The following is a 24799-nucleotide window of genomic DNA, read 5'->3' on the forward strand; positions in this document are numbered from 1 at the left end:
TCAGAATATTCAATAAATCAAGGAAATACTTCATTCCTGGAAGGGTTCACCTAGCAAAAAATCAGAATTTCATCTGGGTCTGCTTAGTACTTCTCAAATTGTTTTTGGTAATTATATACTAGGAGAATAAAATACCTTGGAGCAACTTGCAGCACCTGGAGGCTCTTGTATTGCTTTGTGCACCACCTCCAGCATCAAAATAAGCTCATTGAGGCAAGGTGTTGGACACCTGGTAGGGCCAATTTTGGCTCTAGTTGTCTTAAATAATCATTTTCTTGAATTTTGCAATTTGCTGCAATAAAATCAAAGTTCTGAAATTTTATTTCAGTCAATTGTTCTTTTATGTATTGCATTCATTTGGCAAATTCTCATTGGCATAATTAAGCAAAAACCCCAAAATCTGAAAAACGTCCAAAAATTCACTTCAAACCTGTGTTGCATGGGTACCCGTACCCAACCCCCTAGAACGCGTACCGGAGATTGGTACGCGTCTCCCATACCGGAGACTCGTTAGGAGACGTCTCCACACATAGGAGACTCCACGTCAACGAACCCTCCCGTCTCCACCCTAAATAACATGCGCAAAAGTCAAAAAGTTTGTCGCGATGCATGGGCAGAAGCAAAAACCACCGACATGAGCCCCATTTTCAGACATTTGTATGACATTTTGATTTGATTCATTTCACATTTGTGTACTTAAACTTCAAAGTGAATGTTAATTCTTGTTTTGAAAGTTCAATGTCATTATATTTTCAAATTTTCTATAAATTATTAAATAATATTAAAAAAAAATTGGTGTCTCCAAGTACCCCCGTCTCCTATTTTGAAAAAATAAGCGTACCGGTACCGGTACCAGTCTCCAACGTCTCCGAGTACCCCCGTACCCATGCAACCTTGCTTCAAACCAATAAAACAAATTCGCTGGTCAAAGATTTGAAATCAAACAAAAACTTCAGTTTGGGTCAGATTCTCAGTCAGCATCTTTCAAAAAAAATTGCACGAACACACAAACCAGGTTCACGTCCTCAAACCCGATCCCGAACCTGAACTGGTAACTTAGATCATAGATATGCACAAAATCCACTATTGTATATTTCAAAACCTTCTAGCTGCTTATTTTCACTTCTGTAATTTGTATCAGATTTATCTTTGGGCAGACATCAGTTGGTTAACTGAGGCACTGCTGAGTAATATAATATGACATCCTGGTATAACATATTTGCTCATTACCATATATCTCATTGATAATTATTAGTTATAATTAAACACAATAAAATCAAGCTACCTAACAATGCTCATAATGTATTCAAAGCATTAAATCTTTTAATTCCTTACTCCAATAAATCCTGTCCTTCCAAATCTTTGGAGGCAAGAATATAAAAACCTAATGCAATACAAATTATAAACCAGCACATTTAAGAACACTATATTAAAAATTTGACTTTAAATGCTATTACTCCAAAAAGGTTTCAGAATAAACCGGAAACGATGCCTAAGATTGCATGCTAGAAGCACAAATCTACAAAATTATTCATGAGATGATCATCTGCTGTATGCAAACCCTGTGGTTATTAGATCACTAAAGAATCTATCACAATTAATGTTAAATTTCAAAACATTACTCTAACAGATGTTGATCAAATTATCGCGTGTGCCAGTGACTAGAGTCTTTCTTTGATTTGTAAAGTGCAAGAGAATTATCAAAATATTTAGAAAATATATAATTTATGTACTAAAAACAATTGACCAGCCATGCAGTGCTCATTTGAAACCTTTTTGCTACCAACTAAATTGTCAGGCAAAAATATAAACTATAGTTCACCTTAACTCTGATCATGGGAGTCAGCTCCAGGTCTCCTCTGAATAAAGTTACTGGAGAAATATTACGAGCTTTTACTGCACTCAACAATGACACTGGACTTTCAACAATTAACACCTCTGCTTGTGCTCTCTTAGAAAATCTTTTTAGAAGGGAGACATTTTCATGGAATATGTTTGAGCTTGCTAGTCCAGAAATTCTCTGTTGGAGAACAACAACATCAAGTTTCATACCATGCTCTTTCATCTGATTAGCAATCACATCTACCTGATCTTCTTTTGTTCCTTCATCAGGATCTTTAATCAATGATCGAGCACCTGTGATTAGATAAAGGCGTTTATTCACTTTATTTCCCTTCATCCCTGCTCCGTGTTTCTTTATCAGCAAGTCCATTCCAACCACTAAAGCATCTAGAACTAGTAATCTGTTAAGGAAAATTATTTATACCCACTGGATTGACTAAATAGATCAACTGTCAAAGATCAAAACTTATACATGATTAGAAAATAAAAGAAAGTAGCATTCAGCATAGTTAATATGTAGAGAAGGAGGATTGCAAATTGCAACAGATATACTACTATTTCATCTTTTACGAGTCTGGCTCAAATCATCACTTCTCCAAACCCCAAGCAAATGCAATGACTCTAACAAGAACTGTATGATTTCAAATACACTTGCTATAGCTCATGCACAGAATGACACTGAAGAATGATGTTAACCAACATGTGTACAAGGAAAATCTGTCTGGTCAACAATGGAGGATACAATCCCCTTGAGCTCTACCCCTTGGTAGTTCACTTAGATATTCAAGGAGATCTTCCTCGACAACCCTTATTGGTCGTTTAACAGCCACACTTTCATAGCCACCAACCTCCTTCTGCAAATCATTATTAGCTTCTGAAAAATAAGATACAGAACCATGTGAGGAATCCCAATCCAAACCAAGCCATAAGCTCTAATGGTCAAATTTTTAGTTTAAACCTACAGATGAGCATGTATCCTAATTATATCAAAATCAGTATTACTATTTTTCTTTCTCCAGAAGAGACAAATACATAGCAGACTAAGAAGAGACTTCATTATAAATTTCTTTATATGTATATAATCAAATGTGTGCTCTCAAAAACATTGAAGGGACTTAATGTAAGTTTTATTACATATAGTCAAACACATACTCACAAACCTTGGACTGACAAAAGGTAACAATTCATACATATATAAATTGTACGCATACCATCAGGCAAGCATGCATTCATTAAATTATAACAACACATTCGTTTTAGAGCCATAAAACAAAAATACATACATTCATGCTTCACTGCATTCATACGTTTATGATATAAGCGTTGAGTGATGACATGAAAACATCCTATATGGAAGATGATAAAGCTATGCAATGAAAACCCTAGCTTCTGAGGAGTTTTTTCTTGCCCTGATCAAGCCAATGCCTTCACTTTATGTCAGCATTGATACAGGAAAAATATGGGAGAACAGATCAGACATGTGTCATGGAAAAGAGATGACTAGTGCAAACCAAGCTCAAATGGCCACCCAACCTACAAAGGGACTTTCTGAATGTAGCCAACTTTGAGTATGTTCCTCAAATGAGAAATTCATGCATCCATGCATTTATACATGTAAGGATACAAGTGTCAAATGCTGACATGATGAAAGCCTGGACAGAAGATGATACAATTTATGCAATGAAAATGAAATATCCCCTTACTTTTTTTTTCAATTATTTCCAGATACAAACATTACAAGCACCTGTTAGGGTTAGAAAATGATAATCAAAATACTACTGAAAGGTAACCCTTCCACTTTCTGATCACCAAGAGCCCAGTGTGGGAAGGTGAGAGCATACGGTGATAAGAGGATCATTAGCTTTAATAATCCACTAGAAATCACAATACTGGGCGGCCAGCCAACCCCTTCCGCTTGTTCAGCGAGTAATAGAGATTTTAACAACAGTTTGGCAATATGACCAGCCAATTACAATGCCAATGAAACTGTAGTAAATAACAATCACTCAACCACTTATTCAACGGGAGCACTGAAAATGATAATAACAATCTACTCAACTGCTTATTCAGCGGGAGGACTGAAAATGATAATAACAATCTACTCAACCGCTTATTCAGCGGGAGGACAGCATTACATTAAGAAAAGATAGGCGGCAAAGCCAGCCTCTTCCACTTATTCAATGGGTCTTGTGATACGATCCAAAAAAAGATAGCTGTTAGAACTACTAATCAGCTTTACAATGTGTAGCATGAGATTTCAGAATAAAAGCATCACTGTCCATCGCTGCAGATAATCAATTATGCACTCCAAAGCTATTAAAGACTAACAACTCCAAAACACACTTCTCACTATCAATTTTCAAAATCTGATATGCAAAACAACATGCTGGAAAACACAGGCCAGCGACTTCAAGACTCACAAAAACACTCACAACTTTGCCCACACTCAACGGAATGACCCCAAATCGATTGCCAATGAAGGCCAAAAGCTAGGCGATTATGCTAGGACTAACAAAATGCAACAAACACACCAAAATATAATTTGCACGCATCCCAAGGTAGCTCCAACATGGTATGGCTAGGGCAGAAACTCGACTTGCAATATAAAAATGAATTCACCAAATTATGCACTGAAAACTTACAAGAATGATCGCCTAGAGCATAAGGAAAGAACGAGCAAATACCCAAAACCATCAAATGACCACTCAAAGACTTATGAGCAAAACACACCTACAGTCACACTACAAACCAGCAACCTCGAACTCACACATAGCACTCCAAAATCAGAAAACTTCGAACACAAACTTCGCAATGAATTCCATCTATTCTCTTGAGTGAAGAACAATCCCACAGTCTCAACTAGTCACTATCTTTCAAACGAGAAGCTAAGCATTCAATCTAGGAGGAAGCATTCCTCAAAGCATTCAATCAGCATTCCAGCAACACTTCGTTACAATATTCATGAATACCCCAAAATGAGAGCCCAAGGCCTTTATTTATAACCTCTCAGCAGACCCAATTCAAATTCAAATTCCACTCAAATGGCACCCGAATTCAATTAACATTTCATTTCACCTCCTTAGCATAATACGTCCAACTCACATCCACCCTTAATAGCCACTTTTTGATAAATATAATGCTTATAAAATAATATTGATGAAATTGCACTATGGCATCTCAATATGAAGGTGAAATATTTCGCCAAATAGACTTAGGATAAAAATAATATTTCCCTTCTCTAAGTCGTCCAAGTTTGAATAAAATAAATGTAAGCCTAAGTCATTAAAATATACCTTTCTTCAAATACTGACAACTGCCTACATTGAGTTGAGGCCAAGGTATTGAACGGCATTGTCAAAAATAGTCATCTGAGCTCGAACACAAGAACCTGCCAAAAATAGTACTTACCATAAATAGCATATTACTAAAAATAGTAAGTGTTTCCAAAGTGATTTTAACCACAATTTGAACAACCGTCACAACTTACTAAAAATAGGAAGTCCAGAAAAAGTCTTCAGATTGATTTGTATGTTATACCAACGTGAAGCTCTCAGAAAACCCAGAGAAATAAGCTGCCTTTGCCTCCACTTACTAAAAATAGTAAGTTTGCCAAACTTCGTTGCTTGCTATGCATGTACCAACATTGTGAAGCTTTCTGAAAACCCAGAAGGAATCCAGAACCAAAACTGACAAACTCCAACATGTAAACCATCAAAAATGTTGAAACATCCTCCTAGAGGTAGGAAACCCTAATTTCTACTTCCGACTAGCCTACAGGTCTCTGGGATAAGCTAACGGTCAACTAAGTTGATTACTGTTGAGAAGGGGACATTACAGAAAACTAAACTTCTAATAAGTCTTGATTGCCCTGATCTAGCTATGTGCCTCCCTGATTTGTTCAAGATTGTTAGGGAACTTCTGAAGAACATATCAGATAATGATGGTATCTTGAACGAAAGAATGAGTTGTTCAAATAAAGCTGGATAGACTACCCAACTTACAAAGAGATCTCTGGCTCTAATAAAGCTAGGAGTTTCCCCCTCATTTCAATGTTGAATAAATTTGTGAATGAGGTTGTATTTGAACAAAGCAGTGATTTGATTTACTGGTAGACCTATTTCAGTATGCTTAGCCATAGTACTTCTTTCAAGAAGTTCTCAGCGTTGCATGCATTAAGAGCATAAATATTTACTATAGAACATTGATTTGACAGGATTTGGCTTATTTCAGTATGTTTATCCATTGCATTCCATAATCTTATGTTTTGCATTTCTACTCAAAAAAAGTCTTTGATGATAAAAAAAGTATGAATAGAATGCATCTAAAAACGAGGTGGCAAATACCTTTCAAATGATTTACCACCGAAAGGACCAAGAGGGGGGAATGAGAATTCTCCTCCAAGATAACCAACCCATCATGACTCACTCCGAGAACAATCTCAATCTTGGATGTTAAGATTGTTTTAAGTTATGGAAAGATTCTATGTTGCCAGTTTGTTGGCATTCGCCACCAGATCCAAACCCCGTTCAAACTGGATTTGTGATCTAGGTTGATATGTCTGCAAATTTGCACGAAGTGCAGCCTAAGGACTGTGGATTCATCCCATTCAAACCTCGGTGAACCAAGAAGGAACCACAACAAACCCATCTGGCTTTGCACTTCATTTTTTTTCACTTTTCCTAATAATTTTTCAAACTTGACTTTGACTATGTTACACCAAAATGAATGTCTAGCCCTAAGAATGTCATCTAAACCATTTAAAGCAAACTCATTTTACCTCATTTTGTGTAATGTCCCTTTTCTGAATCACCTTATATTTTGCCTCAATTCACAAATCCAAAACGGAAGAGGAAGTATAATATAGTTAGAGATATAATTCTCACCCAAGAATAAGATAAGTCTGTTTTGGAAACCTGCAATCAAGTTAGATAACAATGAAGATATAATTTATGAGATACACCCATATCTTGGGTTAAAGAGAAAATATATTTATAACATATAATCAATCTAAACTATTATGTGGGATTCAACCATAACGGGGGTTGAGATAAGGAGACGTGATAAGGTGCCCAAAATATCCCCTACCCTAGACCCAAGAGCAGAAACTTTGTCTTCCTTGGCCTCATGTGGCCTTTGTCATCTTCATGAGGTGGTGTACCTAGTGAGGCCCGCATAGCCATTCCCCTTCATCGTGCCATCGTTCTCACCACCTTATGATTAAGGGTCCCTTGAGTTCACCCCAACAATTGATCAATATAGGGCTTGTAGGGGAAACTACAACAGGATGCCCTAAATTGACCCTCTACCCTAGGCCCAAGAGTGGAAACTATATCCCTCTTGGCCCCATGTGGCCTTTCTACCATCCAGATGAGGTGGTGTGCCTAGTGAGGGATCCATAGCCGTTCCCCCTCCTTGCATTCCCTTCCTTACCGATGTAGAAGTCTTGTGCCTAGCTCTCCAGTTCACCCTTACTCACCCCAACTCCTCAACTCACCCTTCTACTCAAACTCCTCCAAGGTAACTTGTTAGGGTACACTCCTTAGACCTCCAAGGCCTAAACTCTACTGGCTTGCCTCCTAGGTATAGCCTCTTGAGGTTTCTTGTTGGTTTTGACCCAAATCTCTGATTTTGTGATGGTCTCCTACTAGGTTCCCAAAGCTCCAACTAGGCTCCAAAGACCTCCACCAAGGATCTTCACTCTAACAGCATGTTTAAAGGTTGTGGTTATGTTGTGCAGGTATGTTCAAGGTCATTTTATGCATTGACAAGATCTACACCTTCCTCCCAAGCCCTAGGCTTTCAACTTGTTTCTACCGGCTGCTATTAGGCCTAATTGACTAGCCCTTCTTTGACTGTTTTTTGGTCTTCTTCTCCAAACTTTCCTAACAACCCCTAGATATTTTTACATATTCAAATACCCATTTGGAAGTTAAACAAGATTACTCAATTTCCCATTTGGGTTTGTCGTACAACTAGGGTTACTGAAAAGTAGCTATTTTTAAGGGAGTTAGGGCTTCCGGGCAGTTTTGGGAGATGTGCTCCAAACTCTTCACCAGTCACAATCACCAACCCAAACAAACTTGGATTCTTTTAGTACACTCATAGACCTTTCCAAAACACTATGGGTTGCTAGGGTGTCACTTCTCCATGGCTCTGAAAAATGAGCAATCAGTGTTGCCCTCACACACTAGCTACAAGCTTGTGTGTTATTCATCTCACTCATTCTCCTCCTTGTGGCCTACAAAAACACAAAACACCTACTCTAAAACTATTTATAGGGCCTACCCAAGCCATCCACTGGATTACAACTTGTGCCATCCATGGATGCTCACATAAAATGCATTTTTACAATCAAAACCCCAAGTTTCAAGGGTTTGTGAGCAACTTTTACAAAAACTGTGATAACTTTTGATCCAAGGCACTTCAAGCCTTCATATCATACTTGCTAGAAAGGTAAAATAAATTCCTAACTTCCCCTGCTATTATGAGCACCGTACCAGATCATACAGGCCGTACAAAAGCAGAAAATCAAAGCAAAATCAGTCCAAACGTGAGGAAAAGCATAGGAAACCCTTGGCAAATGAATTGAATGCAAACCAAAAGTTGATTAACTTGTTATTGGAGATGCTTAGAAGGTTTTATACACCATTTTAAGTTGGTTCCAACCAACTTCCAACGCCATTTCCTTCATGGACAACTTTTGCCTAAAGATGCAAAAGTTGTCATGACAATTTTGACAACTTTTACCTATGAGTGCAAAAACACACTCCAAGGCTCTCAAGGCCTGAAACATCACTCGAATGGCATCCCACAATGGATTTAAACCATTTCCAAACATCCTAGCAAGTTTCCAGGCATCCACCTATTACAAACCAAAAATTGACATTTTGACAACATTTCAGGATAATGACAGTTTTGGATCCTGAGCACAACAAAAGTGTGGACAACCAAACTATGGCTTCAAAAAGCATCATAGGATTTCTTCCACCTTATTGCAACATAAAATAACTTGAAATCACACAAAAACTCTAAAATGCAAGAAAGACAACTTTGAGCTAGGTGCTCTGCACCACTTACCCTACCATGATCGATTATTGCAAGTAGAGAATCATATGATTGTTCATAATATTATTAAATGCATAGATATATATGTTACATTAGCACATAATAATTCATACATTCATATCTGCATCCAATTGATATAGATATATGCATTCACATCTACATACAACTGATATAGATACATATAAATAAGTTAAATAACTATTTCTGCATACCACAAGAAATAATTATGTCACTACTCAGATCGGATCTGCTACATAGGAGAATCTCTGCTGTTTTCTGATGCCTTGCTCTTGGTGCTGGAATGATCCTTTATACCTTTCGTTTAATACTGGAAATTCATGATCTTTCCTACGGGTTGTAATGGTTGTGAGAGAGACGTCCCTTCATTGTTGACCGCTGCCTCTTCATAATCCATTCTTATTTGAACCGCTCCTTATTAATCTTCATTAACTAATCAATTAATATGAATGTGATCGCTGCACCATAGGGGAGAGGATCGATCCTTCAAAACTGATGCTGTTCTAGCAAGTCCAACTACATGAGATAGGCGATTTAAAGCATATTGTTCAATTTATGAAATTGTGAAGTCCTACTTTCTAAGACAATTTCATATTTAAGTTTGTTGTTTATTGGATGTCAAATTGAGGGCATGATAGTCCACCCTTCCCAAGATTGCCTGTCCTCAAGCAATTAAAGGTTTGGATGATCGAATATCTCAAATATCTCAGCTCCTTCCCAAGTTGCATCTTTTGTAGGTAGACCCTTCCACTTGACTAGGTACTCAATAGTTTTATTTCTTAATCTTTGCACATTAAGAATGGTCTTTGGCTCCACAATCAACTTGCCTTCATCATCTAATGGTGGCAACTCTAGACATGGGGTAATTTATTGCCCTAATACCTTTTTGAGGCAAAATACATGGAACATGTTGTGAATCCTGCTATTTATGGGTAGCTCCACCTTGTAGGCAACTTCTCCTATTTTCCTCAAAATTTTGTATTGCCCATAAAATCTAGGCTTCAATTTCTCAGACCTACACACTTTAATTGATGACTATTTATACGGGTGCAACCTTAAGAAAACCAAGTCCCCAATCTCGAATGTGCCTTCGGTTCTTTTCCTATCTGCATACACTTTTTGTTGGTTTTGTGCTCGATGTAAGTTGTCCTTATGTGTATTCATGATATCCACATTTTGTTGTATAAAGTCTCTAGCTCTTAGTCTCGGCACACGACTCTCTGAACAATTTGAATCTCCAAAAGATGTTGCCTCATATCATATAATGCTCGAAAGGGACTCATCCCTATAGGCATATGGTGGGTGGTGTTGTAGCAATACTCTCTTAAATGTAACCATTTAATCCATCCATTTTGTTGCCCAATGACATAGTTCCTAAAATATCCCTCCAACCATTTATTGACAATCTCTATTTGCCCATCTATTTGCAGGTGATAACTAGTGATGTGGGTGTTAGAATAAATATTTAATATTATTACTGTTAATGGTCAATAATGTAACTGGTTGTTAGACATCTTAAATGTCTACAGTAACAAGTAGTTAGAAGTAGGTAGTTAATTAATAGCTACAATATTTTGTAACTTCCATATAATGTAATCCTTCCTCAGTTAAGATGAATGAAGTATTTTACCAGTGAATCTGATTTTCACATGGTATCAGAGGCCCAGGTTATCAGAGGCCCAGGTTAGGAAATTTTTCGAAAATTCTGTTAAGTATAATATTTTCGAAATTTTTCAAAACCCCATCTAGGGTTTTTTGTGCCTGGTTCTTGTGCTAGGATTCGCGCGTGCAAGGTTTCACATGTCTATTTAACCTTGCAACTCATGCGACTGGTAATTTTTTTTAAAAAAGGAAACCTACAACCCGCGATTTTTTTTATCGTGTTTTTCTCAGATTGCGCGTTTTTCTTTTTCCCAGGCGTCGGCTTTTCTGGGCATTTTTTTTCTTGTCTACACCCAATTTCCGTTTTTTCTGGTATTTTCATGACCTGTAAATCGCGTTTTCATGATTTTTCTGGTATTTTTTGTGCGATTTTTCTCAGAAAAAGCAATTTTTACCTCGCAACCTGCAAATATTTGCGCGATTTTTCTGTATTCCGCGCTTTTCAGCCACCGTGCCTAGGGTTTTGACGCTGTCTGCAAAGTGCGATTTTTTTGCCGCCTAGGGTTTCGAAAAATTCGTCTAGGGTTTTAAACCTTTGTTTCAACTCAAAATAAAATTGATTTTAAGATTCTAGGTGGGTTTTTCGAAGATCTGAATTGGGTTGTCGACAGATTTTTCTAGCTAATCAAAAAAATTTACCTCAAAAACTATGCTAGGGTTTTGTAATTATCTCCTTCGTTTCTGGTTAGAAAAAAAATTTGATTACAAATTCCTTGTGGGTTTTTCGAGTGCTCTTTTGGGTCTTTCTCGGTTTTTTCTAGGACTTCTAAAAAAAATTTGCCTCAAAAACTGTGCTAGGGTTTCAATTTCTACCTTAAAAATCTGACTTACAGAATTTTTGGATAAAAACCCTTTGTTTTCATCTATTGGTTTCTGTCTCTTGGAATTCGTGCCTTCACCAATTCGACGTCAGGGTACGTGATGGCATCTCTGACAAATATAATGCTTCAAACTAGCCAGAAATTTACCGGCCGCGACTACAACACTTGGAAGCAGCATATGCTGACCATTTTTTAGTACCGATGTCTTAATGCAGTTGTTTTGGGCATGTCTCAACGTCCAACCACTGCCAGAAAAGATCAGGACAAATGGGATGAGCGCAACCAAGAAGCTGTCATGCTCATTAAACTCTCTGTCACCGATGAGCAGCTACCTCAAGTACCATCCAACAAAACAGTGAAGGAGATATGGGATCATTTGGAGAGTCTCTATGAAACCTCTGCAAAAGCAGAGCATTCTGCTCTTTTCGATTATGATGGACAAAAGGACACCTCTGCAGGATCACTTGACAAAGATCAAGGGCATTCGTGACCAACTTGAGGTGATTGGTCGCACATGGAGGAAGAGAACATGGCCGTCATCACTCTGAAGAGTTTGCCCAAATCTTATGATCATTTCATTGAAACGATGAAAATATCACTTCCACTGACGTCGATTTGAAGTTTTCTGATCTTTGTAACAAGCTTTTACAGCAAGATCGGTGGCGCCAGCAATTTGGAAGCAGTACCAATTCCACCTCCATAGAGCAAGCATTCTCTGCCAAATCTTCTGCTAAGAACAAAGGGAAGGCTCAATCTTCTCAACCGAAAGGCTCTGGTTCTTCTCAGGACAGCAAGAAGAAGAAGAACGTTCAGTGCAATTATTGTCATAAGTTTGGTCACATGAAGGCCGAGTGTCAAATTCGTTTGGCTTTTGAACAAAAGAAGCAGGAAGGACCTCAACAAAACGCAAATGTCGCAGAGCACTCTGAGCAGAAAGAATCTGCTTTCTATGCTTCTTTGGCCAAGAGAACAACAGATCCAATCCACTCTTCTGCCTGGTATATCGATTCAAGGGCTTCGCGGCACTTTACTCATCGTCGGGGTTCACGAAATTTGAACCATTCTCAGATTCAATAATCTTTGGAGGAGGAGGAGAGTACACAGTTGCTGGTAAGGGCACTGTCCAGATTCACTCAGGAGGTAGAAATTTATTTTTTCTTGATGTCTACTATGTTCCAGGCATGGAACATAATCTCCTCTCCGTCAGTCAGATCATGAGGCATTCTCCTCAATTAGATGTTGTATTCAGTTCGTCCATCTGAAGCATTGTTGATAGGGAGACTCGTACTACTATCGCTATGGGACTTGAGGATCATGGTTTGTATAGACTTGTTGATTCCAGCGATTCTCAGGAGCACGCTTGGGTTGCTAGGAGTACATCCATCAAAACACTTTGGCATCAGCATTATAGGCACTTAAACGTGCACAATCTCTCTTAGTTATATCGGGAAGGTTTGGTTGCTGGTCTACCTGAGATCCAACCTCAAAATCATGGAGTTTGTGCAACCTATCAAGCTGGGAAGCAACATCGAACACCATTCTCGGATGGTGATTCTTGGCGAGCCTCCAAGGTCCTTCAATTGGTTCACGCTGATTTATGTGGGCCAATGAATACACCATTTGTTACTGGTTGCAAGTACTTCTTGTTATTTGTTGACAATTTCAATCGTAAAATGTGGGTGTATTTTCTAAAAAATAAATCAGATGTGTTCAATATATTTCAGCAGTTTGAGGCCTTAGTTGAGAAAGAATTTGGTTCTCAGATTGTCACTCTAAGGTCAGATAATGGGGGGGATTTTTATTCCAATGACTACTCTAAATTTTGTGCTACACATGGCATTAAGCGCCAACTCACCACACCATACACCCCTCAGCATAATGGTGTCGTTGAACGTAGAAATCGCACCATCATTGAAATGGCTCGTTCTATGATAGAGCATCGCAATGTTCCTAAGAAATACTGGGCTGAAGCAGTTTACACTGCAGTCTACCTCCTAAATCGATCACCTACACATGTCGTCAAGAAGATGACTCCTGAAGAAGCCTAGTTAGGACGCAAGCCTAAAGTGGGCCATTTGAAAGTGTCTTCGGTTCTACTGCTCATGTTTGGATTCCAGACGCCAAGCGTGCTAAGCTGGATTCAAAGAGCCAAACACTTATGTTTACTGGTTACAGCGACAACCACAAGGCCTACAAGTTGATTGATGTGGAGACAGATCGTCTCATTTTCCATCGTGATGTTGTGGTTGATGAGACTACTAGTTCATTTATGCCATCTACTACTCCTAGTCCTGCGACTCCGTCTATGAAGACTTCTGATGTTGGTGTCCGTCTTCCTCTTGGTTCCCATGATGTTGGTGTCCGTCTTCTTCTCGCCATTGCAGCTCAGTTTCGATGGAAACTTCACCAAATGGATGTTAAAAGTGCATTTCTCAACAGTGAGTTGCAAGAAGTTTATATGACTCAACCTCCTGGCTTCAAGGTTCCTAGTAAGGAACATCAGGTTTGCAGATTGGTAAAAGCCCTATATGACCTGAAGCAAACCCCTCAGGCTTGGTATTTCAAGATTGATCAGTATTTGGTTGAACACGGTTTTCAGCGCAGTCCCTCTGACACTAATTTGTATGTCAAACTCTCTGGTGATGATATCCTTTTTCTTGTTGTCTACGTGGATGACTTGATCGTTACTGGCAATTCAACACATTTGATCACAGCCATCAAACAGGACTTGTGCCAAGCTTTTGACATGACAGATTTGGGGCTTCTCCATTATTGCTTAGGTGTTGAAGTGTGGCAGACTAATGACAGTATCTTTATTTCATAGTCCAAGTATGCACGCATTTTGCTTGACAAGTTTCGAATGCAGGATTGTAAACCTACTTCCACACCTATGGAGAAAGGGCTGAAGTTATCAGCCAAGTCTGATTCACCTACAGTAGAGGAAACCGAATTCAGGCAACTAGTAAGCAGCCCCATCTACCACTAGACCTGGCATCTGTTTTGTTGTCAGCTACATCTCTCGCTTCATGACAGCCCCAAAAGCTGATCATTGGATTGCAACGAAGCAAGTACTGCGATATGTGAAAGGCACTTCCAACTATTGTATTCTGTATAGCAGGTGCAACGATCCAAAGCTGATTGGTTATACTGACTCAGATTGGGCAGGATCAATGGATGACAGAAAATCAACTTCTGCATACGTATTCAATTTGTTTCCTGGTGCCGTCACTTGGAGCAACAAGAAGCAACAAGCCATGGCTCTTTCCTCGACCGAAGCTGAATATTGGGGAACAGTCAAGGCCGCATGTGAGGCAATTTGGCTCCGGAGGATGCTTTCTGACATGCAGATGCCGCAAACAGGTCCTTCTCCCTTGTATACTGATAATCAAGGGGTGCTCAAACTGGCCAAAAATCCAGTCTTCCATGAACATACCAAGCATGTTGAACTTCATTGCCACTACATCCGCAAGCTGGTAGAAGACGGATCAGTTCAGTTGCAGTATGTTCCGACAGCGGATCAGACTGCGGATATTATCACCAAGTCTCTGAGCTCGGATAAATTTGTAAAATTCAGGGGGCAACTTGGTGTTTTTGATAGATTGACCATTAAGGGAGGGTGTTAGAATAATATTTATTATTATTACTGTTAATGGTCAATAATGTAACTGGCTGTTAGACATCTTAAATGTCTACAGTAACAAGTAGTTAGAAGTAGGTAGTTAATTAATAGCTACAGTATTTTGTAACTTCTATATAATGTAATCCTTCCTCAATTAAGATGAATGAAGTATTTTACCAGTGAATCTGATTTTCACAGGGGGTTAGTTTTGTTCCGACTAACTTGAATAGCTCCTGCCAAAATATGCTAAGAAAACAGTTGTCTCAGTTACTTACAATATTTCGAGGTAAACCATGCAGTCTAGAGACTTCTTTAAAGAAAATTTCGGCCACTTGAACGGCTCTTAAATCTATTGATATGGCCATGAAGTGTGCATATTTCGTTAGATAGTCTACCACCACATAGATGCGGTCTTTTCCTTGTAACTTAGATAGTCCTATTATGAAGTCCATAGAAATGCTTTCCCACTTCTGACTGGGTATGGGCAGGGGTTGAAGAAGACTTGATGAGAATGTATGTTCTTCTTTACTTCTTTGGCGCACCATGCACTTCCTGGTATGTTTATGTACATCTCCTTTGAGGCTTTTCCATGAGAATCTTTCCCTGATTTGTTTGTAAGTCTTGAAGTAACCTTGATGCCCGGATAATGGGTTGTCATGGTAGGTTTTCAAAAAAAAAATCTTTATTTTGGACCCAGAGTGATGTATATCCTAAATTTGTAAAGCATGAGGTCGTCAATGACTCCCTACCTTTCATATTGTGCCTTCCCTTCTATTATGTCACTTTAGAATGTGTTCTTAGCATATTCCATAATTAAGGATGTTTTCTATTTTGTGGATATTGTTGTCATGGAGCCAAGGTGGGGTCTTCATGATAGGATGTCGACTACAACATTATTTTTTCCTTTCATATACTCGATGTTAAATTCATATGCTTGTATCTTGCTAACCCATTTTTGCTGCCTATCATTCAAGTCCTTTTAGTTTAGAAAGAACCTCAAACTATTATGATCAGTTTTCACTACAAATCTCCCACATATTAGGTATTGTTTGAACTTTGCTAGGGCATGCATGATTGCTAACATTTCTTTGTCATACAAGGAAAAGGTTTTCTCTATTTCTTTGAATTTTCTACTTTTGAAGGCTATGGGTCGTTTGTTTTGCATTAACACCGCACCAATGCCTTCCCCAAAGCATCACAATATAATTCAATGGGTGAGGAGTAGTCTAGTATTGCCAAAACAGGGCAGGAACTCATTACTTCTTTAAGTCTTCCAAAGGTTGCTTGTGCTTTTTGGCTCCAAGAAAATGCTCCTTTCTTTGTTAAGTCAGTTATTGGTGCAATCAATTTTGAAAAGCCTTTGAAAAATTTCAGATAATAGCTGCAAAGTCCCAAGAAACCTCTAAGGTGCGTTAAAGTTCTTGGTTTTGGCCAGCTTCTTATGGCCTCAATCTTCTCCTCATCCACACTAACTCCTCAAGCATTGATTTTGTGCCCTAGGTGCAAGATTTCTTCCATCCCAAACTCGCACTTGGATATTTTGGCAAAATAGTGAATGTTTCTTTGTCTGATGTTCTTTCAGTCCGAAATGAAATTAGTATCTTCAACCTTCTTTTTTTCCTTTGGAATTTTCACCTCTCTCATAACCAAGTCCATCCTTGTCATTATTCTGTTTCTGAGCACTGAGCATGGCATCAAGCACTTCGCTTCCTCCTTTCAGCTTCAAAATTTTGTCAATCTATTTCTTTGCATCCTTGAGTTCCTTTCTTATTTTATGCACTTCCTTTTCAAGTTTAAACCATTCCTCTGTTTGTTGTTCAGTTTTGTATCAAGATCATCCGTCACTTTTCTCACTTCATCAAGTAGTTTTCCTAAATAGGAAATTGTCTTCAACCTTTTTGCACGTGAATCTACTCTCATCCAGATCTGTTAAGGCGGATCTCAATTCTCCTTCCATGTCAACAACACCTTCAATTTCCCAATTATGACAACTCTTAGTATCCATATCAACAAGTGTTTGATTCCCGAATCTAACTCAACAATTAAGTTGTTGCTTCATGAACCAACACTCTGATACCAATTGTTGAACACTTATCGGATGCTGAGAGGGGGGCTGAATCAGCATAAACAAAAATATTACCAATTAAAGATGCCAAAACACATTATTTGCTTACTTCAATTATGCAGCGGGACAGATAACAAAGCAGTATACACATTCACACAGGAACACCAAATTTTTACATGTAAAACCCAAACTGGGAATGAAACTCACAATATGTATACTCACTGTTTTACAATAATGTGGCCACCGGCCAAAGAGCTTACTACTCCGGACTTGCAGACTAAAGTGCACTACCTTAGGCAAGATACAAGAGATGACTTGCACTGCTGAACATCATTTCTTCAGGGCAAGATACAGATAACTGTTCTGATACAATATGAAATATAATTCGAACTGCACAAAAAGAGCATCTATTCAATGCTGAAAACAGTTCCCAGTTAAAGCGCTCATCTGATTCATCTGCTAAGACTCTGAACCTTTGATCTGCTTCTGATCTATACCACCTTCGCACCATTCGTCTTTCTCATATCCACACACACACACTAGTTCTTGCAATTACAAAACAATTCTGACCTCTTTATATCATCCGGATAAAACACATATATCATGAAGCCAGCTAGAAGGAGATGTAACGTGTATATTACCACTGGACCAAAAAACATCCAATTTCATTAATGTGGAACGCACAAAAACATGTACACTGTCGGCTCTATTAACTGCAAGAGAAATATCCATTCCACGCACTACCATATATCCTCAAATGTGATTACCCATATGTTAGACCTTGATCCGGACCAAAAAGTGATTACCATATACTCCAACAAACTATCAAGATAATATTATTCGATCTTTTGGGCCACTTAGAACATGAATATCCAGAATCTGACTATACAAAATCTGTTCATTAACCGAACCAGGTAGGAGTGCCGGACAACCTCCGGTCTAGAGGAGTTGACATCAATGACAAGCAGTGGGCATATTGCAACAGTAATATCAAGAGGCTACAATTTGGCGCCACTTCAAAGGCACCTCAATCGCTGCTCTTTTGGGACGGAATTACATACAGAAGGAAGGCTCATCATTTAGGTCATAAGCAGACAAAGAAAGAGGAATTTGTGATGATGGGGGCAAGGTCTGTTCGACAAAGGAGAGGGACAATGCGCTTTGCCAAAGAGCACGCACCCGTCCAGTCACTCACACCTAACGCAGGCCCATATACTTTGCTGTGTGTCTACAATAGCAGCAAAGTAAAGTAGTTTGATTGAGCTTTCTAGTGGCGAATTGGATCCTCAAGTAATCATGGAGTTAGATATTGCCGCCAGATCAGTAGGCGGAGATTATCTTGTAACAGAGAATCTATAATAATCATTTTCTGAGTTTAACGAATTGTATTCCTCAAATCTGAGGGCCTTTCATCTGAGGTTAGGTATTATATCTAATTTTATGTCTCTGTTGCATCACCCGAATCACTGATTGTTGAGATTGTAGAATTTGTAAGTGGATGGGAAGTGATAACTGGTCAATAATATGATTCGCTTTTTACTGTTTAAGAACTCTTTTCAAATCTGAATATATATTGCTTGAGATTTTTGCAAATAAATCTGTTAAGGATTGGTTAAGGATATTTCATAAAACAAAAGCATAAGTTCAAGCTGTTGCAGAAAGAACATTGAAGGAAAATACAAACAAGAAAACAAAAAAATGGCTTTAGTGAAGGGCAGTGTAAGACAGAAAATCAGCATGACTACGTGCAATCAAAAACTAATAATAACCGTCTGCAATTAAAATTCATCTTAACATCAAAACTTTTTCCAACATAAGGCATGAACATGGTAACTATGCCAGAAAGTAACAATGATAGGATTGTCATCGATTACAAACTTATTCAACTCATTTAAATGTGTACAAATCTAGTATCCAAATCTAAATGTCACGCCTGAGTTCCTTAACTGTATGAATTTCAATAGAAAAAAGATATATTGCAACCATAGACTTAGGAAGGAGATGATACCTTCTGACCCAAAGAGAACAAGCCCTAGTTCATCACTTTTATTAAAAAATATCTGTTCAAGCAATATAACAAGAATGAAGCATAAGCAGTGTAATGTTCATAACTTGCATCTCAATATTATCATTGACAATATGTACAGTAACAAAGCATTCTAAAACAAACAAATAAATTTTGTAATGTAAAGCTTGTCTCTAAAAATACAAACATGCATTTGAAACATGGCTAGCATGGAATCATAAAGACTCCTTGGAATTGAAATATTTAGCAAGGAAGGAATGCTATAATTAATTATGCATGCACTTCAGTAAAAATGGTTAAACAAGCAACCATCATTTGAAGATGCATGCCTGTATCTAAAACGTAAGCTAAAAAATAGAACATCACCTTCCTCTTTACAAGTATGGACACGGTCCTTGCCACATCTTGGAGATGATTATGCATAGATGGACTGATATCAAGCAAGAGTACCAGCGACTCCTGCATATGTAAAGATATTGTTAGTATTTCTAAACAAACATATCAGCAACAAGTCACCTACAAATCATGCATGTAAGAACCCCTACCAAATTCCACCAAATTTTGCACTTTTTCAGAACAAGAATTTTGTCAAACAGTTTTGCATGCACGTGGAGAATAACATGTTTTTGTTGTAGTTTTCTGATTTGCAACCTTAAAGAAATATATTTATCCAGAGATTTGTTTCTTTTGCATTAGCATGGCATTCTCAAGCTTAATCATTTAACCATTACACATTCATGCACATTTGTAAAACAAACTGGAAAGATTTATTGTAGCTGTTCATATTTAAAAATACTGAAAATATACACTTCTGACCTGAACACGGAATTTCTTAACAGTCAAGGCTGAACGAATACAATACACCAAGGTTGGCCAAGAAAATGGATCCCAAACTCCAGCAATAATATTAAATGTTCCTTTGACACCAGTCAAGCCTATCAATACAAGTCACATCCAGAGCCATGTCATGATCCCGTTTTGATGGGGCTAGTCGCCCTCATGACGGTGCTATCTAACACCCCACGTTTGCTTAAAACTAAATAAATAAATTAGGAAATGTATATAAATGAAATTATTAATAAATTACCTAAATCATAGGAGGCCAACTTGTTTGGGTTTGGCAGTAGTTTAATTTATATATTTTGTTTTTAATTTTGTCTTTTTGCCAGCTGACTTGAGGTCGGCCATCTCCTTACCACGGCACACAAGCCTATATAAGGCAGTCTACTGGGGAGAAATGATATGTTCGGTTTTAGACAAATAGCCTCTGTGCACGCAGGTTATTGGGACAAAAATCTCCATAGCCAAAGCCAGGTAGGATGTCCACCCTACATTGGTAACTGTTTGACTTAGCATTGCAGCTTTCTGTTTGGGTGAATTTTGATCTTGTTATTCATCATCCAAGAAGTTTGAGGAATAGAGTGCTGGTAGACTGTGAAAGAGGAACCTACAATTATCACAGGACAAGGACCAGTTGGGATACCTGAAGCAGACTCAGCCTGCCTTTGCCTTTGTCTCTGACAGGGCAAAGCCAGAGATATCAATAGCAGCTAGTGTAGATACATGAGCAATAAGGAGAATCATTTCAACGCACCCATTGCAGATCCAGATCCAGAGGAACCACAGCTATTCTAAATAGTCCAGTTTCACTTGTTGTAGAAGTCTCCATATCGATAATAGGCTTGGCGACTGCCAACGCCAAAGCATCGGTCTGTATCAATTCCATTCATATTCGTAGGTCATATGGAGGTTGCAACATAAGTCTGTTATAAAATGCAGAATGACTAAATCTATGAATGAAGTTATTGGCTTTGAACTAGCATGGTGTAAAGTTGTGAAAAGATTTATGTGAAGTCTGAGTTGCTTTGAATCCAAGCTTAATCTATTATTGCAATTGGATATGTGTTGATTGTAAATCTGAGCAGTCTATTGGCATTCTGAGTTTTATATATCTGAAATATTTTCTAGAAAATTAATAAGAACTGTATCGACTGCCTGAGAATTCTTTTAGATCTAAGAACAATGTTTTGACAGCTTTGCAAAAAGTTAGTTTCAGTTTCGACCAGGTATCTTTCAGTGGTATTAGAGCCAAGTCCTGTCAGTCGTGGGTTTTGTTGATGAGTGAAAGAGAGCAGAGGTACTAGCAGAGGGAAAAGAGAAAGGGTACCAAGATGGGTGAAACTGATGATGAGGCAAGGGCTTTCTTTAAGAGGTCTGAGGAGCTGCATCTCAACGTGTATGAGACATTAAAGGAAGTGGCCCATTCACTAAGATGGCTCAATCAAAATCAAGGTGGTGATAAGCATGAAAATGACAGGGGTGAAGGAAGCATTGTCGATGGAGGGAAGTCTGCTGCCAATGGAGAAGGAAGCAATTCCAATGGAGGAAAGTCTGTTGCTGATGGGGAAAAAGTCTCAACCAATACCAAAATGTTCAGGGCTAAATTTCTTTATTAATGAAGAAATTGATGAAGGCCTACCGGATCAGGTCAACGAAATGGATCGCCTATTAGCTGAGTATAGTGCCTTGAGTTAAGCAGTCAGAAATAACATGTCCTACACTGATAATTGTGGTCTGAAATCAAAAAGTTGACATAGGAGGAAAGGGTATGAGAAAAGGAAGGACATTCAACATCGCTTGGGGAAAATCGCGATACCCAATTTTAATGGAACAAGCAATACCACATCTCGGTCATGGTTGCAAAAACTTGACATTTACTACTCACTGAACCCAATGACGGAGGAAGAGGACATCAAGTTCGCTACCTTACAGTTGGAAGGAGTAGCTCATGAGTGGTGGTACCATGGAATAACTCAAGGACATGATTCCATTTCCACCATAAAAGAATTTAGTCAAAGGTTGATCGAGAGATTCGATAGGACAGACCCACAAGTGCATTTCAGGGATCTAGCCCAATTGAGGCAAGAAGGCAAGGTGGAAGATTATGTAGCTGAGTTTTAGAAACTTGTTGTAATGGTGCCCAATGTGACTGATAGGAGACTGATTGTGCTCTTTGCTGAAGGTTTAGTTGAGCCTCTCAAAGGGTTACTAAAAGCCTTAAACCCTACAACTTTCCAAGAAGCCATCACAAAAGCTCTCAACTTAGAAGATTCGATGGCAAGGGGCAGCCTTAGTGGCAAGAGGACAACCCCACTTATGCAAACCAAAAAGCGTTTCCAAAGGAGTTCAATACCCCTGAGGATGCCTATAGAAAATACAAGGAAAATGGATGTAAGTAGAAATGAATTGAGGAGGAGAAAGTTATGTTTCACATGCAAGGAACCATGGCAGCCGGGACATCGATGCTTAGGAAATGGGCAAATACATTGCATTGAAGTAGTCTCCGATAAAGATTCTGAAAATGACGGAGCTGGTTTTGAAAATGAAATAGAAAATGTTTGAGAACCTATAGGAGGCACTCTTGCTGCTCTCACTGGTGAACCATGTTATAGTGTGTTCTGCATTAAAGGGGCTTTTGTAACACCCAGCCTTGTATATAGCTAATACAACTCTAAATTGTTACATTCTTTTCTTCAATATATGGTTAATTAAATTGGGCGATTAAAAATGAGATGAATGTATGGCAATATTCTTAGTATTCCTTAGTAAGCTTTATGAAAAATTGATATCAACAAATTATGATTTATTATTGTGGTCTAACTATGCTTGTGAATGTGTTGGCTATGTGCAAGAAAGTAATGAGGATTATGGGAGAAACACCTATTCCAAGTCATTTTCCTCTATGAGAAGTCATAAGTTAACCATTTTTTACTTAAAAGAAAATGAGGTATTATTATTTGATATAGATGTGTTAATAAGGTTTATCATTGTGGGTCTTTAAATGGTACGATTTGATCAATTTCATTGTTTAAAATGTGAAAACAAAGCCCTACAATCTATACCCCTAGGGTGGGGGCCAATTGGATGCATAATAAAAGCCCTGGGACTTGATTTACCACTTCAAAAGTCCTCATTAATATGAGTGACAAGTTTGGAGTATAGGTGGAGTTAGATGGGATAAGGGTACTGTTGATGTGTTTTTATGCACCATGCAACACAAAATAAAATACTAAGTATTCTATCCTCTCTTGAACAAAATCTCCTCTTATGCTAAACTTCATGATCATAGGAGGTGACTCCAAGGTTCCAAATGTCAGGTATTGATGTGCTCTTGGATAGACTCAGTGTTATGTGATTTTGCTAGAATCACAAGGGGGACTTGCGTTGAATCTTGAATGCTCAAGCACTGCTGAAACGTGGAATTTACTTAACTTGAAAAAATAACAAAAGGATAAAGGGTTAAGAAAGCTAATCTAAACCTAAGAATGTAAGGAACTACGAATGATATAGTGAAATTCAACTAGACTTCGCTTTGCCATGCAAAGCAACAACTCCACAAAGTTTAGTGCAATCTCCTAAGGTAAGCGTATGATGTTCATGTAAAGTTATTTCAATTTCAATTAAAGAACAAGTTATGAACTATGTATGCTATAAATGGATATGAGGAATTATGTCAATGTCTGATAATTCTGATTTTATCTGCAGGTCTGAAGAGGAGAGATCATTTAATATTTTCTATGTCTACTCCAAATGAATTCAATTGGCATATATATCATTTAGGCAACCGGTCAATTGGTGTATTGACCGGTCATGCCTTTTAGGCATGACCGATCAATGCACCCATTGATCGGTGCCTTTGTAATTATACCATTAACACAATGCTGATTATCGGTTCAAAACACCCGATAGCATATTGTAATATCATAATATAATGACTGATCAATGTAATGAATCGGTTCATATAAACACCGATGATTCAAAGTGCACGATGTATGTAATCCAACCGGTGCAGTTGTTAACTAATGTTAATTCCAAATGAAGCGGTGTATTCATTAAACCCGATAACAAATATGCCCGATATAATTACGCCTGATAACAGATGTGAACCGGTGCCAATGGTTATGCACCCGATAGCAAGTATGTATCGGCTAATAACCCGATGACTTATAGCATTTAATATGCTATCGGGTTAATACCCCGATAGCATATTAATGCCAATTAATAATTGACATTAATATGCTATCGGGTTGTTAGCCCGATAGCATAATGATAAGTGATGTTTGTACAATCCGATAATCATATGCAATATAAATCTGACATGAAGCATGTAAATAACAGAACAAGGAAGGTTAGGAAGATCTTATCTTGCATAAGCTACCATGCATTAACACTCCCTCTTAGCTTTGGAAGATAGATAAGGCAACCTGCATCACATTTCCTTTTCATAACTAAGATAATGTCAGTCAGCAAAAAAATCATTTATACATGAGAAGTACCATCAAGACATATGATACAAAATAGAAAAACATCACCTGAGCATGTGACATAAAGTATTATTTTAACATGTGATAAAAGTAAGAGAATCATCACCTGATCATGTGAGAAATCATCAAAACATGTGATTTGTAAGATTCATCAAGATATCACCTAACACGTGACATTAGTATTGCCTAACACGCAATACTTAAGGATAAGTCTATGAGAAAGGTTAGTTTCTCATCATATCCAAGTTGTGATAAGTGCAATAACATTTATAAATGTTTATCACAACATAGTCATGGCAAATCCATGACTTACCAGAGATCCAATCATGATCAATGGTTGAGATATCACCTACACGT

The 24799-nt window shown here is 38.1% G+C and overlaps 1 protein-coding gene across 9 annotated transcripts in view; it reads right to left on the reverse strand.

The window, feature by feature from the left end:
• LOC131076270 (ATP-dependent DNA helicase 2 subunit KU80) overlaps positions 1 to 24799 on the reverse strand; it is an 81139-nt gene that overhangs the window by 35716 nt on the left and 20624 nt on the right. For 2 of the 9 annotated variants that reach the window (XM_058013361.2, XM_058013367.2), the window contains 4 exons: positions 19485 to 19577; positions 19101 to 19152; positions 2585 to 2716; positions 1823 to 2235 (listed from right to left, as the gene is read on the reverse strand). In XM_058013361.2, the coding sequence (XP_057869344.2) occupies positions 1823 to 2235; positions 2585 to 2716; positions 19101 to 19152; positions 19485 to 19577 (690 nt within the window). Of the gene's footprint in view, positions 1 to 1822; positions 2236 to 2584; positions 2717 to 19100; positions 19153 to 19484; positions 19583 to 19934; positions 24263 to 24319; positions 24407 to 24799 lie in introns of those variants that run through there. The other 7 variants (XM_058013363.2, XM_059219957.1, XM_058013364.2 and 4 more) reach the window with 7 other exon arrangements.

The sequence above is a fragment of the Cryptomeria japonica genome, chromosome 4 (assembly GCF_030272615.1).
Source record: "Cryptomeria japonica chromosome 4, Sugi_1.0, whole genome shotgun sequence".
Taxonomy (NCBI): domain Eukaryota; kingdom Viridiplantae; phylum Streptophyta; class Pinopsida; order Cupressales; family Cupressaceae; genus Cryptomeria; species Cryptomeria japonica.